The sequence below is a fragment of the Gallus gallus genome, chromosome 10 (assembly GCF_016699485.2).
Source record: "Gallus gallus isolate bGalGal1 chromosome 10, bGalGal1.mat.broiler.GRCg7b, whole genome shotgun sequence".
Classification (NCBI taxonomy): Eukaryota; Metazoa; Chordata; class Aves; order Galliformes; family Phasianidae; genus Gallus; species Gallus gallus.
Genome location: NC_052541.1, coordinates 17,330,634 through 17,347,088, shown reverse-complemented (window position 1 = coordinate 17,347,088; position 16,455 = coordinate 17,330,634). Strand labels below are relative to the sequence as shown.

At 38.0% G+C, this 16,455-nt stretch overlaps 1 protein-coding gene across 4 annotated transcripts in view; it reads left to right on the top strand.

Annotated features, from left to right (window-relative positions):
* CERS3 (ceramide synthase 3) overlaps positions 1–16,455 on the top strand; it is a 57,075-nt gene that overhangs the window by 12,943 nt on the left and 27,677 nt on the right. Inside the window, exons 2-5 of one of the 4 annotated variants that reach the window (XM_046899078.1) lie at positions 58–139; positions 4,922–5,024; positions 14,500–14,682; positions 16,228–16,345. In XM_046899078.1, the coding sequence (XP_046755034.1) occupies positions 14,501–14,682; positions 16,228–16,345 (300 nt within the window). In that variant the 5' untranslated portion in view covers positions 58–139; positions 4,922–5,024; position 14,500. Of the gene's footprint in view, positions 1–57; positions 140–299; positions 522–4,921; positions 5,025–7,465; positions 7,737–14,499; positions 14,683–16,227; positions 16,346–16,455 lie in introns of those variants that run through there. The other 3 variants (XM_015292265.4, NM_001389572.2, XM_015292266.4) reach the window with 3 other exon arrangements.

The window sequence follows — 16,455 nt, the reverse complement described above, 5'->3', positions numbered from 1 at the left end:
CTTTAATTATAAAGGAAAGTTATGCATGGTACTAATGCATATTTTACCTACTTACAGAACTTTTCTTGGAACATTATATTTAAAATCAAGAGAAATGAAATTCCAACATAAATTCTTAATTCCTTTACACATACTTCATGTAAGTATCAAATATATATACTAAGTATAGAATTATAAATTTAAATATTTGCAGTGCAGTGAGGTGGATGTTGAATGTAATCTTAAATAGTTGCATCTCTTATTACTTCTAATTTGAATAACCTGAAAAGTAAGTCTCTAAGACTCTGCTAAGGAAAGTTAGTTCAGAACAGCATTCAAACCAGCGTGTGCACCAAACAGGAAGCCACCTAATGTTGGTAAACTTAACATGCAGCTTGTAATGATCTTAGGAGGGTTAGGCAATAGGAAAATACCAATGACAGAGTACTGTGAAATCCCACACCTCATCACCTCTGAAAGAAGCAGTTTTTCTCTTGGGATCATCTTTTGAAGGGAAGTGCTCTGTTCTGATTGAGGACCAGGTAAGCTGTCTTTTCCTCTTTATAGTAACTGTTTAGTGAAAAATAGAATAGGTGTTAAGACAGTTTCTGAAACAGGCAACTCTGGCCACCAAATTGCTGTGGCCATCTTCTAGGTTAGTCTTGAGCTCTCAGACAGTGAATTAGCTGTGTGTTGGGAGGGGGAGAAGACTAGATGAAGTTCATAGGATATTTAGATGGAAATCACAGCACTCTCCAGAGATGTTGAATGGTATGAATTCTTTCAGACAGGAAGACTTGAACTTTAATCTTCTTTGAGATGACTGCTGTGTCACCTCAAAATGAAAGTTTTGTATAGGCAATACAAAGTCATACTGACATGTAATAGACCTAAATATTCTGTGCTTACGTTGTGCTTAGGTTGTATGCATAGGGGAATAGGTAAGAATGTCAATGATTGGGGAACAAAATAATTCAATTTGTGTTTATAGTTACTTGAGTTAAAAACTAAGTGTCTGAGTTGTCTGAGCAGAGGAATGTCCAGTTTCTGTAGTGTTTGAATGTAGTTATACTCTAGATGCTGAGTTGCTCGTTTCTGTCAGGACTAGAAGCCTCTGGACATGTTCAAAGATGCAGCTTTAGACAACTTGGGAACTTTTCAATTCAGACAAGGGAAGTGCCTTTGGCAAGACAGTTGAGCAAGGGTTTCTCAAGTTCACAATTTTCAATGTAGGTACTTGAGTTTCAGTGAAATCCTTTCTACTGTCCCCTATTCTTTTCTAATCTGGGCTTTGACTAGTTTATTTTACCTAAGTAACCTCACTGTTTCACTGAACTACTTTGCAAGTTGGAAATATGTAGATTACAACTATGTTTCTCACACCTTAATGAGATAAACAGGGAGATAAAGGTAGGAAAACAGAAATTTGCCTCCCTGTTCTAAGTGCCAGTTCTTGCCACGTTTGTTAGTGATTACAACTATAAAAAAGCTTTTAAATGTAAAGTTTAGACAAATAGCATAGTGTTAGCAGGAAGTATAGGATTCATAACTTGATATTTGAATGCAACAGTGCTCGATTGCAGTGAAACTGTATTTAATTCTTACAGGCATTAAGTTGATTGTATACCCAGTTGATTATTAATAATGATAATTTCCATGCTTTACTTCACAGGAGGCCATTGCTTTAAGTCTCAAATTAATGATAAAAAAGGGTAAATGTGGCTTGTATTTAGCAACTAGCTACCTCAGTGTTTTATACCTTGATATTTTACCATTCATGACCCATAGGAACTGGGATGAAGTAAAACTGACAAGGGTCAAGTTTTATTTTCTTTCTTTCTTCCACACACAGTGGGTATGAGCAGTGCAGTATCTTCTAGCTTTATGGCAGTATTCAGAAAGTTTAGCACAAGGAAAAGACCTTTGTAAATTAGTTCACATTTTAATCCATTGGTGAGTACATAATTTGGGTTTTGATTTTGGTTTGCTTATTTTTGAGTCTTTACTCTGATGATTTTATACAGAGCTGTTATTTACTAGAGCCAATTAATTCAGCTACAGAAGTTATTGCCAGTGTTGAATGAGAACTTTTGAACTAGGTCAGTAGTACTGTGATTAGGAGGATAAATATGCCTTATGTTTGGCTATTGATATCTAAACATTTTCTTCTGTTAGATATAGAGTGAGTTAGATGCACTGTCTGGAGATGATTGTCTGTCTGAGGACTTAACCTGAAATAGTCTCCATTTGTGTTCTGAGTTTTCCTTACACATTAATAGGGTAAATTATACCTTCATGAGGCAAACAGCAGTAGAAGTTGCTTACAGGATGTACTTTTTTTTAAAGAGTAGTCTTAAACTGGAGTATTTGCAAAGCCTGATAACAGTTAGAGCTGAATCCAGGTGGCTCCCAGTGATTCCATGCTTGTGGTTCTTTAGACTGGATTTCCTCCAATATTTATGGTTGTTCTACCTTCTAGCTTTTACAATTGTATTACAAGTTTTTATCCTGTAATACAAGAACAAAACCCAACCTTGAGAATTTCTATATTAACAATACTCTTGTAAAGCACAGAGTAAGGAGCCTTGGGTTTTCCTTAGTTTATCATTGCAACATAAAGTGTATATAGTTCCAAATTCCACCTGGGATGGTGTCTGAAGCCAGTGTGAAGTATTTATCGCAGCCTGTTAGTACCAGTAGGAGTGAAAATAGTGTTGTCTTTACAGTTTTTCTTCTTTGTATTCTGCCTGAAAGAGTTGTCCAACTGAATTTGCAGATTGTTGTTGCACTTCATACAACTGTCAGAGTCCCTGGCTTACTCTGAAGTCTTGTTAGAAGCCAATTGTGTGCGTCAGAGTGGATAATGAGCTTTTTACTATCCCTAGTTCAACAGCAGATATGGACCTGGAATGGTTGAGTAACATCTCAGAGATCTAAGCTTTTTCACGTTGCTGTCATCTTAAATGCTGTGTAATTGAGTTTATTGCTGAGTACTATTGGAAACATTCTTTAAAAGAAAAGGTGACTGTTTTACTTAGAATAACAAAGAAATAGAACATATTGTTTTTTGGCTTAAAAAAAGACAACTACAAAACTTTCATGGAGAATTAAAAAAAAAAAATCCTTAGTGATTTCTGGTTCTTGCTGACCTGTATGGCAAAACACAAGCTTTGTCAGTCAGCAATGTCTTTCCAGGGAAGAGTCTTGAAAACATTGTGTAGAACTGAAACAAAAAATGTAGCATACAACCTGAAAAGTGATGGCATTACCGAATGCTGGTCTCCTTAGGAGGTGGTTTATCCCCAAACTGTCAGGAGTTCTGTCCAAGAATCCTTCTCGTTGTATTCCAGTGTTAGAGATTTGAAACCTGAAAGATTTTCTGTGGAGCTTCGAAGAGCTTCCAAATGTCCACAGTGACTTGGAAGTAACAGCTGCAAAGAAAACAGTGGAAAAGATTATGAAATCTGTTTTATAAAACAGCTTGTAGTGATTAAGCCAATAAGATCTGTCATCAAGTAACAAATTGATGTGCTTCATTTTTCATTAACAATTGGCACAAACTCACTATGCAGCAAATGTGGAACTCTAAAATGGTTTGTTTATTTATTTAAATTCATCACATCCTCAGAGTTGAATCTATTATTTGGTCATCCCAAGCAGGATATCAGTCCTTCTAAAGGATTGCTTCTTCACCTCATTTAAAAATTTCAGCTGCTGTGATGCCAGTGTTTTCTGTAATTTTCAGTTACAAGCAGTTGTAGAGGAAGGCAGTTCTTACTGACTGAAACATGCAAGGGGTTGCCTTTCAGTTTCACTAAGCACATGCTCATGTTTTGTGCTTCTATTCTGTATGGATAGAGAAGCATAGATGCTTTAAGAATCTGTTAAAGTAATCAAGCAATCTTTGCAGTGTTGTCTCGTGTGCAAGTGTTACAAATTGCTGAGGTTTATTTTCATAGAGTTGTTTAACCAGTACTTCCAGTTCCAGGAATCAACAAGGCATCACCTACTTAATTTTTTTTAAATCCCATGTTGTTTAGATTGTTGGAAATGAATTAAAATCTCTCTCCTGAATAAATTGATTGAGCTGTTTGTTAAATCCCTTGCACGTGCAAGTATTAGTTGAGCAAGTTAGCGGTGCTGCCTTTGAAAGGGAAAAGGTCCAAGCTTTGCTATAGTTCTTTTTATTAAGATTTTGAGTAGCAGATATGAGTCTTAATGCACTGCTTTGTATAAATGCAAGTAGTAGAAGTTGTTCTTCTAATTTTTTTCTCTCAACTGTATTTTAGCGTGCTTTCACTAAGTGCTTTATGGATATGCAGTTTGATTAAAAAAAAATTACAATTGAGTGTTTCTGTTATTAGAAGGATGAATATGACAAATGTGGAGAAAGTGATGTTAAATCAAGGAGAAATAATCTTATGAGGGATCATTTGCAAACAAAGATTGGTATATATAAAGGAAAGCTGTCCAAACTACAACTGAATGAATGCTTCACTAAATCATATGCATACAGCTGTGTGCTTCTGGGTATGGGTGGATTCTTAACTGCAGCTCTGGAGGCTTATCAATATACTGTATGTTCAGCATTTAAATGAAATGAAATGAAAGCCAAAAAGTTGTGAGATGTAGCATATTTGTGGTATTTATATCTCTCAATTGTGTGTGAAAGAATGTAGTTAGAAAGTGGTCCCCAGGTAACATTGGTCTTGCTTCCTGGAGCCTTTTATCTAAGATGTAGTTGAAGATTATTAGTGGTCCTCTTTTGGCACCTTATCAAGAAGCTGGTAGTTTGGGTCAGCAGTGTATTACTATTGCACTTCTTTCCTCTCCGTTGCCTTTACCTTTCCAATATTACTACTGACTTCTCCTTTCTGTTCTGTTGTTGTCTTCGCTCCTGTTGTTCAAGGCACAGATTCTCAAATATTCTGTTTCTTCACAGGAATCAATTTCTGAAGCAATAATTTTAAAAGATTTCAGCATTTTGAGGATTTCAGCCCATTCAAATGTGTGTATTTTTGCTTCAGTTCTGCATTGACATTAAGGTACAGTACTTATAACTATATTTCCTGAGATAGCTTTCTCTATGGAAAAAATTAGCTTGTGATATTTTTCCTTATGCAATTACTTAAAAGCTCAGGTGAAAACTCACATACAACACATGAATTCAATGTAATTTGATATAGGTAGTTAATGGAAAAGCTAAAGAAGTGGACTTTGTGAGTTTTTGTATTGTTCTACTTTTTCCCAGTGGCATCTTTTACATAATTTATCCTTCCCAGTAATATGTGAAATAATTATTTTGGCTGATCACATACCTCTGTTATCTAGTTACTCAGTCATATGACAAATGGTTTTAAACTAAGACAGGGGAGGTTTAGGTTGGATATCAGGAGGAAGTTTTTCACACAGAGGGTGGTGATGCACTGAACAGGTTGCCCAAGGAGGCTGTGGATGCCCCATCCCTGCAGGCATTCAAGGCCAGGCTGGATGTGGCTCTGGGCAGCCTGGGCTGCTGGTTGGTGACCCTGCACATAGCAGGGGGTTGGAACTGAATGATCTTTGAGGTCCTTTTCAACCCAGGCCATTCTGTGATTCTATGAAATATCACACTGCAGGTAAGGAGTAGTCACATACTTTTTTTTTTTCTTTTCCTCCATGAGTAGTGCAGACTAAAATTTTTTTCCTGTACAATCAAAGTTAAAGATGACTGAATGAAGAATTCTATGAAAGTGGGGCAGTAATTGAAAGGGCAATAGGCAGCGTTAATCAAGAGAATATGGTTAGGTTATTTACCATACAGTATTTTTAATCTTGTTATAGAATCCAGCGTGAGTAATGTTTGCTACCTAAAAAAGGCTCCTCAGAAAATATGTAAAAAGAGTTTGCTATTCTGTTATTCGTAGCGGCCTCGAATTTGCTCTGTTCAAACTAAAAGGTTTTGTTGTTTTTTTTTTTGCAATGCAGTGAAAGAGTGAAGAAATTATGAAGTGTAAGAAGGAGGTGTTTATGCCAATTACCTATTACATTACTGGCACAGTATTAGACAAGGGAAATATGAATCAGCTTGCTGTAGGCTTTCCTGATTGGCAAAGTGCTCCTAAGCGTTCTGCTTGATTCATGCTAGTGGTTTAGATGTGGGAAATAATGGAGATAAGTTAAAGGAGCAGCAGAGCCCTAATACTACCTTTCTGAAATAATCCTTCGTGTTTAATATTGCTCTAGTGCTTCAGTTTATTGGATACCACTCCTAGTTTTATGGGATTTCTGAAACAGTTTTTATTTATCGATATTACAATAGCTGCAATACTGAACACCTTAAAGAAAAAAAGCTGTGTGAACAAACAGAACGTTTCAGTCTGAATCTCTTTAGGGGAAAGTAAATGAACTGGATCCAAGTGTTGCTGCATCGCATCTTCTATTACTGTCTTAGGGATAATGATGAAAGTTTCCAGGTACTTGAAGGATAGGGTGGGGGTACAGGAGGAAAAACTGCTCCATTGTCAGTTACATTTTGTATATTCTGCTGCACATTTCTGTAGCCATTTGCTGTTAGCTTCCTTCAGAGGCAGTACCTCAGGAGAGGTGAAACTTGGGTCCAGCTTTGACATGTTGGTCCCTATTTTGTAGGTTGCTGTCTGTTGACTGCAAGCAGACAGAAAGGGCTAATAAAATTTCTCTGCAGATTTAAAATGTAGATACTCTTGGCTTTCTAGTGACACTTTTTTCTTCCTTTCCAATATTAAGGTAATAAAATGCCTTATGCTTCAGAACACTAAGTAGTACCAGTGCTTCTGAATGCTGTTGATCACTATTTGAAGCTGAGGTGACCTGTTGAGGAATGACTTTCAGCCTTATTCCTTAGTCATGGAATTAAAAGCAAATTAATTAAAAGCTTTTGATTTAAAGCAAGCCCCTTACACCCAACATAAACAAAAAATAGCATGCACAGAGTTAAATAATATGTTTGTATGGTATCTCTGACCAAATGTGTCCAGTCAGTATGATTGTCCTCTGCTGTAGGACTTCCAAAAATTCCACTTTATATTCTGAGAAACTCTAACACTTTCGTTTTGTTGGCTGAGGCTGGAAGTATTCCTGAGGTGATCAGTAGGAGGGAGAACTTTTATGACTTTACTTTGAAACCCTTACTTAATCTGATAATGCATCTAAAGATGTTGGTGTGTTGGGATTTCCTTTCTGTGCAATCAGCAGGCACAGCGTCCTCCTGTGCGTGTCTAGAGCAACGTAAGTTGAGACAAATTCTCATAATGCAACAAAACACCAGGTGATTTAGAACATTTCTTCATCTGCTATGTTGAAACAAGCAGAAGGGAAGGTGCCTGGCATTACTGCTCTTGAGTTTCACTGTGTAGTTACTCATGACATCAAGATTGCCTTCAGTCAGAAATCTTGAAGTGCAGCTTTGATGGGTGGGTCTCTGAAGAATTTGAAAGAGTTGTGCAGATGGGGCGTGTTTACTTCTGTCGGAGTAGTGAGTGCAATGCCTCTTCGTGGCTAATGTGTGTGTGTTCTCTTTGGCTGCAACATCATAAAGGTAGGAACTTCTTTTGCCCTTTTTTTCCTGCTTCCCTACATTAGGATATGGTCCAAACTGTTGGTATGTCAGCTTTATAGTGACAAATTAAAATAACACGTAATAGTTTCAGGATAGACGGTGGTATAGATGTGAAGAGATCTTATAGGTTATCACTAAGTATTCCAGCCTATGAGAACTGCTTTTCTTTTTGAAGAAGGTAAGTACGGATTACAGTTGTACTTTTGCATCTTGTATCATCATTCTATTCAAAGTGCTACTAAGAACGCTTAATGCTGAACTGGAAAGGAGGAAAATTTTTGAGCAAGAAAAATGTTAGCTATTGAAGTAAAATGCTTGCATAGAAAACTTTGAATTTAGATTGCTTGAAAAAGCTAGTTCTAGTTTTGTCCTCTCAAACAAAATGCTATCCTGTAAGTAACTCAGTTTAACAGTTTTATGTATGACTTACCTGTTACAGGTCTGAAGTACCTAGTGCTGTGAAGGACGCATTTAAACCAGCTACCAGGAAGGGTTATTTCATAGTAACACTATAAAGCTTAAATGGAGTAACACTGTATATTTCTTCCCTTTTACTCTTTGTATTTCATACCTATTTTTAGCTAGCTTTTTAGCTTGGATCAAAACTTCAGTTGGAGCACCACTGTTGACTACGCTGGTATGCATTAACTGAAGGTCTCACTTGCATTTGTTATGACATGAATAGGATGCCAAACAGAGGCTGCAATAATGAAATACCAGTTATGTTCTGGCTCCTCCTCTAGTTGGCTTTGTGGGTGGAGAATGTATGGGCAGGTTAAACCACAAAGGAGGGGATAACCAACAGGAGGAGAACTAAAAACAGTGTAGCACAACAGACTTAAGTTCTAGTTCAGGGTGGTGAGGAGATGAATGTGTAAGTTTGAGTCACCATGCATACTTGATAGATGAAGACCTTGACTGTCCACAAGCCCCTCTTTCAGGAAGCTGTAAATAAGACAGTTCTCCAGAGCGAAACTGCACCAGTGCTGTCTCTTTCCCTAATTCCCAAGGGGTAATTTAAAATGTTGAGTCATCTGCTGTGCAGATGAAGAAGCTTACATCCTTTGCTTCTACACCCTCAGGTTCTCTCTCTAGTTCATTATTGTTCTGTTGCCTTCACAGATTTTGTGACTCTGATGTACTTAGTGCCTCTTATGTTCTGACAAGTTTTACTAATAAGTCCTTGAAGGACGTGGTATCCCTCTAGGTCTGCTCAAACTTCTTATGAACTAAGCACCTAAGAACATTTCTGCATGGAACTGTATTTTTTTTCTTAAACTCTAAATTATTGCATAGCTCTTTATCCAACTCTGTCAGCGTCAGGGATTTTAAAACTTAATTCAAACTATGACTGTTTCTATAATTATACTTTGTGAGAACTATTTTTAGCTCTTCTAAGCTGCCTGTGATCTGCTAAAGCAAATACATACACTCAGAAATGTAACCAGACAGAGTATGGTAACTTTCACCCAGAAAATGAATTCTTTCAAATAGTTCTGATTCTTTTTCCCCCATAGAACTAGGGAAAGTGTAATAAAACTCACTTGCCACCTTAATTGAGGTTTACTTTGTGCTATTTTGGCCTGCTACAATACAGAAACCAAGTTACAAGGTAATGTGATAGAATAGTAAAAGAAGTAAAATATTCTAATTGCCTTATAACTAGGGACTTGTAATTGTTTACAGTTGAAACTTGTCCATATTAAGGAGTAAATTTGAAGTTAAAGGTCTCATAGCGATCTTAATTCAGCTCTGTTATGTATATAAAGTATTTCAGTGTTTCATCATAAGAACCTCTAAGTCCAACAACTTTCATTTTGTGCTTCCACTGGTTGTATGCGTAGGGTGGATAAAATGTCATTCATGCTGTTGGGAATCTTTGAGCAATACACTGGCCAGTATTAGCAGAACATAAATGTGTGGCTGAAACTTGTGCATTGCCTCTAGCATTTATTGCTTAGTCTTGAGCAAAACAAAAATAAAAGCTGCAATACAGTTGTTCTGATCTTATTTACTCTTCTAAACCACTTTGGTTTAATGTTTAAGATCAACGGGTTGGAACAGCTTTGCTATCTTTTTGATATATGATGCTCTTGATAATTTTTTTCTCTCCAAAACTCCCTATGCCAGCTTAAACAGATCTACCAAGTGATGGCAGAAATAGGAGAGTTGTTGTTCTTGCTTTTTGTTGATTTGTCCTTTTCTGGTTACACCTCCAGAGTGACACTGGTTAGATAGCCTAGGAAAGATGCTGAGTGGAACTGCTCTTTTTTCACTTGCATGTTTATGTTGGTGATCTATTGAGTTTTCTAATGTTTTCAGTAAGTGAAGATAGGAAGTTCTAACAATTCCTTCGAACCTGGATATCACCTTCCCTTAGTTTTGGTTTTGGAAATTCAGTTTTTGCAAAGCAGGAGCTTTTGCAGGGAGAACAAAATCAAGAGCTGCCTGTGTTTCTTTTTACTTATTCCTTAGACTGTAGTAGTCAGGTACTAAACTTCAACACAGCTCCTGACTTGGATTTTCAACATCTAACCTGTTTCTAACCTAGTTTCTGGCTTTTGTCTAACCAAAATTTGTCATTTTTTTGCTTAACATCAGTAAGAATAAGTGTTTTGTTTTGTTTTAAACTGTATCCATCAAGGTTCCAAGGAAAAGAGCTTGAAAGGAAAAGGTTCACTTTGGTACTTCCCAACTGTGTAGGCTTTTCTTTAATTACAAAGGATGCAGTTCCTCAACTAACCATTCCTGATTTTCCTGTTTTACATTAGCCCGGCTATAGTACAAGATTAGGCTACAGAAGAGATCCTTAGCAAGGATTTGATTAGATGTATTTACTTGGAGTGTTTATTTTCCAGGATACAGGGGAGCCTTCCAATTTTCTAAAATACCTTTGTTTTATTGTTAGACTTATTTTTTTTTCAGATCCTTTTAGAGCAATGGCAAAAATTCCAGTTTTGTCAGTGAAAATAATACTGGCAGTGTCTGGGAAGTAGTAGGTATTTTCACCCTAGGTTGAGCAGAGTATGTGTCACTCAGCCATTGTTTTCACACCTGATGTATAGCTGTTTCCTTGGCACTGTTAGAAGCTGCAAGGAAGAAGTTCTGAGCTCAGCAATCCTAGAGGAAGGATGCTTATGCTGGGCAGGGTTTCGGATTTCTTATTAGAGCCTATCCCCAGTCTGTCCTGACTAGGCCTTTGCTGCTGGTGATGATTCTTTGGAAGAAGAGTGTGTATAACAACACACTCTGAGGATAACAACTCGTGGCAATTCATGCAAGCTATGAAGACTGGCAGTCTTTGAAATCCAGTATCCTGCAGCCTGATTCCAGCGCTGGAACAGGCTGCCACCACTTGGGTTTATTCTCTGTGCCTTTGTGCTGTCACAAGCTCCTGACAGAAGTGAGTGTCCTCTAGTTTTATGCTGATGTCATGGGAAAGCAAACCTGAGTCCTGACAACTGCAGTCACAGCACTTCTCAGGGGTTGAAGATTTCTTGGCAGTATAAAAGGAGCTTGTTGCAAAACACTTCACTTGCCCAAGTACCGAGAAACTGGTTCTCCCGTGTTCCACCTAGATTTCAGGCACTGTCTGAGGTGATGCCTTTCTACATAGCCATTGTTGTGCATAGGCCCTGTTCCTGGGTGGCAGAAAGGACAGCTGAAGCATCTCTACCTATTGATTTGTATCTACCACGGGAGGTACCTGTGGGAAATGCCTTTCACTTCCCATGCATGCTGTGGGCGCTTGAGGTATTCTTGGTATAAGATTCTATGGTTAGTGGTCTTCCTGACCTGTTAGATTTAGTAAGCTGCCAAAAATCATTGGGTTTAAAACAAAACTAGACAGTAGAGACAAAACATTTAAAGTACATGCAAGTGCTTGTGTCTGGTTTACTTGTAATATACCACAACCATAGCAAGAAAAAAAAACCGCAACGATAACAGGAAAATTTTTTCTGTTGGCACTGGAAATGATCTGAAAATGTTTTGCTCCCTGCCATTCAGTCTCTTGCCTGGTGAACTGACACAGAGGTGGGAGTAAGGGATTCTGAGCAGTCTCTCTGACACAGTTGTCCCAGATGCCTGATAATCAGGAGGGGACAGTGGGAAATGAAGATATGGTTTTTTTTTGTAGCAGATAGCTTGCTAGGGACAAATGAACTTTGCACCTTCTTTATCACCTATTCCCCATCCTCTGGCCTCTCATTTCACATATCTCACAGCCATCATTAAGGGTCAAATGATCAAAAATAATTTAAATGGAAGCAGTCATAAGGTAGAAAAAGCTGCTAATGGGGGTTAGCATCTGGGCCAGTGGTTGCTGTAGATGTGATGAGTAAGGCACAAAGCAGGATTATTGGTATTGGTCGTGCTGTGGGGTTGTTAAAATAACCTTGAGGACAGAGAGGTTAAGATAATGATTAGTTATTAAAAGTGTAATAGAAAATTATGGGGAAATAGCCCCAGTACCTGAATAACCTCTATTACAAAGATGGAAATCTCCAGAACTGCCCAGGGAATGCCCTGGTTTGCTGCAGTGAGAACAGTGTAGGGCAAAAATCCAGTTCAAGGGTAATGAAGCACAGCAAGTTACTCAAACAGTGTAAAATCTCATCAACAGTTTTCTAATAATTTATTGAACAGCCATCATTAGGGATGGTCTAATCTGCTATGCACCAGGCAAAGCCTGTTTGAAATACAGGGGCTTACACAGGAGTGAGTTTCAGAGAACCCACTGTACTGTGACTCTAGTTGGAGTTTCTGAGCAAGGATTTCTATGGATATCTGTGGACTCTGTATCAGACCCCAAATTCCAGAATTTCCTTGGATATTAAAATTAAGGATGTGCTTATGACTACGTGTGAAAGGAAAACATGAATTGCTTAGATCCCAAGAATCCAATTTTGAAATGCACATTTCTGGGTTCTTGTAGGGTTTGAGTACTCTGGGTGCATATTTAGTCACAGCCCATCTCTTGTAGTCCAACTGTTAGTGCTCTTTCTGCTGTGTTTTAATAGAGTGGCCAATTTAAATTACAGTTACAGTTTGCGATAACTTGCAATGCACAGTCTAGTTTAAAAATACAGATACATAAAGGAACACAGCTTGCATGTCTGCAAGCTTTTCTGTCTGACATAAAATGTCATGTTTCAAAGTTCTGTTTCATTATCATGGCGCCTGCTAGCTGTAATTAAGGGTCTGTTAGCAGCCCCATTATAAATCCTGACTTCCAGGAGTTTATAATCCAGCAGTAAAGAATTGCTCTAGGCTGAAACTTGACTTACAAAGTCTCAGGGAAGGAACAATTGTGATTTCTTCATCCTTTCTTTTCGCATTTGCTTATACACACAATCCATTCAGTAGATTTTACTGTCCCCTTTTGGCATTTAAAAAGATTAAATGGTTGAGTTATTAATATTTCAGTGCGGACTACTGTTCACGGCCAGTAAATTGATTCACAGTGCTTGTTAACCCAGCTCTGTTTGATGGATACAAGTCACAGTTTCACAAACCTGCTGCAAGTCTTCTGATTAATGGAAGCAGCCCTCTGTGGATTGCAGCAATTACTCATTGATTGCAGTGGGTTTCAGAACTCCAAATCTGGAAACCCTGTGCTGTGTGATTGCATGAAGCTGGGTGTCCTGATATTGCACAGGTGAAAGTTTACACGTGGCTGTAGGCAAACCTGGAGTTGTGTCGTCCCTACTCAGTACTGGAGGCACATGAAAGGCCCTGAACCGCTATCTGTCCTCGGCCTCATTTGATTTAGTCACTTGATCCTATGCAAATGGGTCACTGTAAGCTCTTCCTATGGGAAGTTCGATGTGACAAAGAAGCTGACAAAGACTTCCCAGCCTGACTCATTCAAACTATGGTTCCATAAAATCAATTATTTCCTGTAAACCAAACAAAAAATTGTAAGGAAATTTTACTGTGGGGAAAAAAAAATATTTTATTACTCATAGAAGTTATAGAAAGATTACTTATTTCAGGTTCATGGGAAACAATAGTGACTTCTGTTTTTATTCTGTTTTAGAATATTTTCATAGGATATATGTAAAACACTCAGACTGTAAAGTTCTTACAACTAAATGAGGGGTAACAGAAAAACATATCTAAATACGTAATGTAGAATAGGAGTGAAAATGAGGTTTTGAAAAGAATGAAATGTTTTGGGTTTAGTGAAACAATCTTTTCCTTCAGAAATAGATTTTTGACGTTTTGTTCTGATCCCCAAATAATCTTATTGCACTCTGTGGCTTATACTTAGTCCTGTGCATAGTGGTGTTTACAACTTGGGATCAAAATGCATATTACAAGTACTGTATCAAGCAGCAGTAGCTCAGCAGCAAAATGCCTTCATTAATGCAAGACTGAGTCACCTGCTGGACTGTCTCCTTTTTTTCCCACCCTCCTGGCCCCTTATATTTAATTGAGAAGAGTGGCCTAGGGAACATCAGTTCTCATTTGTGTCATTTGTATATTTGCGTGGTAGATTAGAAACAATTATTGTAAAAGATTTGACCAGATATTAAACAACCTCATTTGAATGACAGAAGCAGGACTGCAGATTTAAAACAAACAAAAAACAACAGAAGTGCTGATTTCAGTGGCTCTATATTCATTTATACTAGCTAAAGATCTGAAGATTCAGCTCTTATTTTCTCTTCCATTGGTATATAATCCCCCCTGCATGCCTGCAGTAGCACTATAGAGTGCCTCTGTTGGACAGCAATGTGAGCACAACCTGTGCTGATCAGGGAGCACGTTCTCATGGGACCCAAGACTCCTGTGTTATTTGCTTGTACCTTATCTTTAGGAAATGTCCTGCCAGCTGGAAATCACTGTTCTTCACAAGGTTTGATATGTTTTGTTTCATGCATTTTTCTTTTTTAATATGATGGGAATGATTTTTAATTATCTTTTCATTTGCTTAGCATGGCACATATATTAAAGACACTCAACAGCTGGTTCTGGTGGGAGAATATTTGGATGCCAATCAATTGCACATGGGCAGATTTTGTAGACCGTGATGGCCTTGTCTTTCCAAAACCACAACAGTTGTATGCCACAATACCATATGCTTTTGTATTGCTGATTATCCGATTCTTCACTGAAAGGTAAGAAACATGAATTCAATTTTACATTCTTGTTAGTTTTCATTAATGCTAGAAATAATTCAAAAACAAGACATCGTTAGATTAACATTCTTATGTTTTCATGATGGAGGATTAGTTGGTAGTCTGCTAAAAATACCTATTTCCAAAACAGTGGAAGATGAAAAACTTGGAGGTAGCTTCACTGTTAGAAATGTGATTGCAGCCCAATCTAGAAGGAAGGTGTTTCTATACAGCTTTTCCAGAAAAGCATTTGAATAACTCTGATTACACCCTTCTACTAGAGTTACAAACCCTCCAGAAACATCTTGGTTTCTTTTTGCTTTTTTCTTCCTTAGTAGAAGTATGGTTACTGCTCCTTCAAACCAAACCTCTCCTTTTGGCAGTTTCTCCCCCAGCACATGAGGCTAATCAATCCCAGGCGTCCAGCTGGAGCAAACTGAGGCAGACTTGAGGAATCTCAGTTTCTCCTTTTTTATGATGTATTGCTTCTGCAACTGGAATTTTAATGGTACAGGCAGGAGTTGGTTCCACAGAAGAAATAATTAGAAGAATTCCATAGAAGAAACAAACATCTCAAAAACATTAAGATTTGTAGTGCTTTGACTTACTCATTTGTGTAGTTTTACTTGACTTTTTTTCTCTAAAGAAAGTGATTAGTAGGTTTTTGTAATCTATTTCAGGATAGAATGAGGAAACTTGGAGTGTCATAAGTTGGACAGACTTGAGGCAAAACCAGATAAAATCATTCATATTAGAGATCAGAGGTAATTTGGATCACATGTTTATAACCGTTCACAGTGTCTCCTGAATAAATGCTTGCCTGACTGTCTCACTGCACTACTATTGGAAATTGCTTGTGTGAAAAATCAGTCCTCACACCTGGCATGCAGTGAATCTGCCCATGAATGAAGAAAACTAACCACTACTAGGAGTAGTAGAGAATCGATTGCTGATATCAGCAGAGGCAAGGGGCTTTTCTCAGAAGAGCCTGCCCAAGGAGAAGGGCAAAGTAGCTGGTATGCTCTGTAGCTCCTTGGAGGGCAAAACAGAAGAGAAGAAGCCCTCCATTGTTGAGGGAGTTGCTGTGTGCCACGTGCTAGAGGCTGCATGGAGAATCTTGTTTCCTGGGCCATGGCAGCTCATCCTAGTATGTCAAGTGCTCTCTGCCTCTAAGAGAAAGTATCCCAGTAACAGTCTTCCAGCTCACACGAAGAGACCAGATGTTCTTGTTTCATGCGCCCTTAACTATTGCAGAACTCACATGCAAGAACGCAAAGTTCAGAGTTTTTCCTTTTAGCTTTATATCTTTTCAGGACCACAAGCTCAATTCATTGGATCTGCATTTTTGAATAGCTGCTAATATGCTATTGTTCTCTCTTGGGATTAGTTAGTGAGATCCTTTTTTTTCTTCTCATGGTGCATGGTCATATCCTATGGACAATAAAAATGCTTCAGAATTACTTTATTCTTATCCTGGCATGAGAGCTGAGGTCTTGTAACTGTGTTGCATTTTTTTTTTAAGCTTTTCATTGCATGTTTTTTCAGATACATTGCTATTCCTCTAGCAAAAGCCTTAGGTATAAAGAATGTAAGACGTGTGAAGCCGCAGCCTAATCCTGTTTTAGAGAGTTATTTCCGGGAGTGCTCAAGACATCCATCTCAAGTAAGGATTCTGCTTCTTTTAAACTAGTTTTGGTTCTTGGAACATCACAGGTTTTACTGTTTTAATAAACCATCAACAATGACATCATGGGATGAGTTCCATCTGATTGA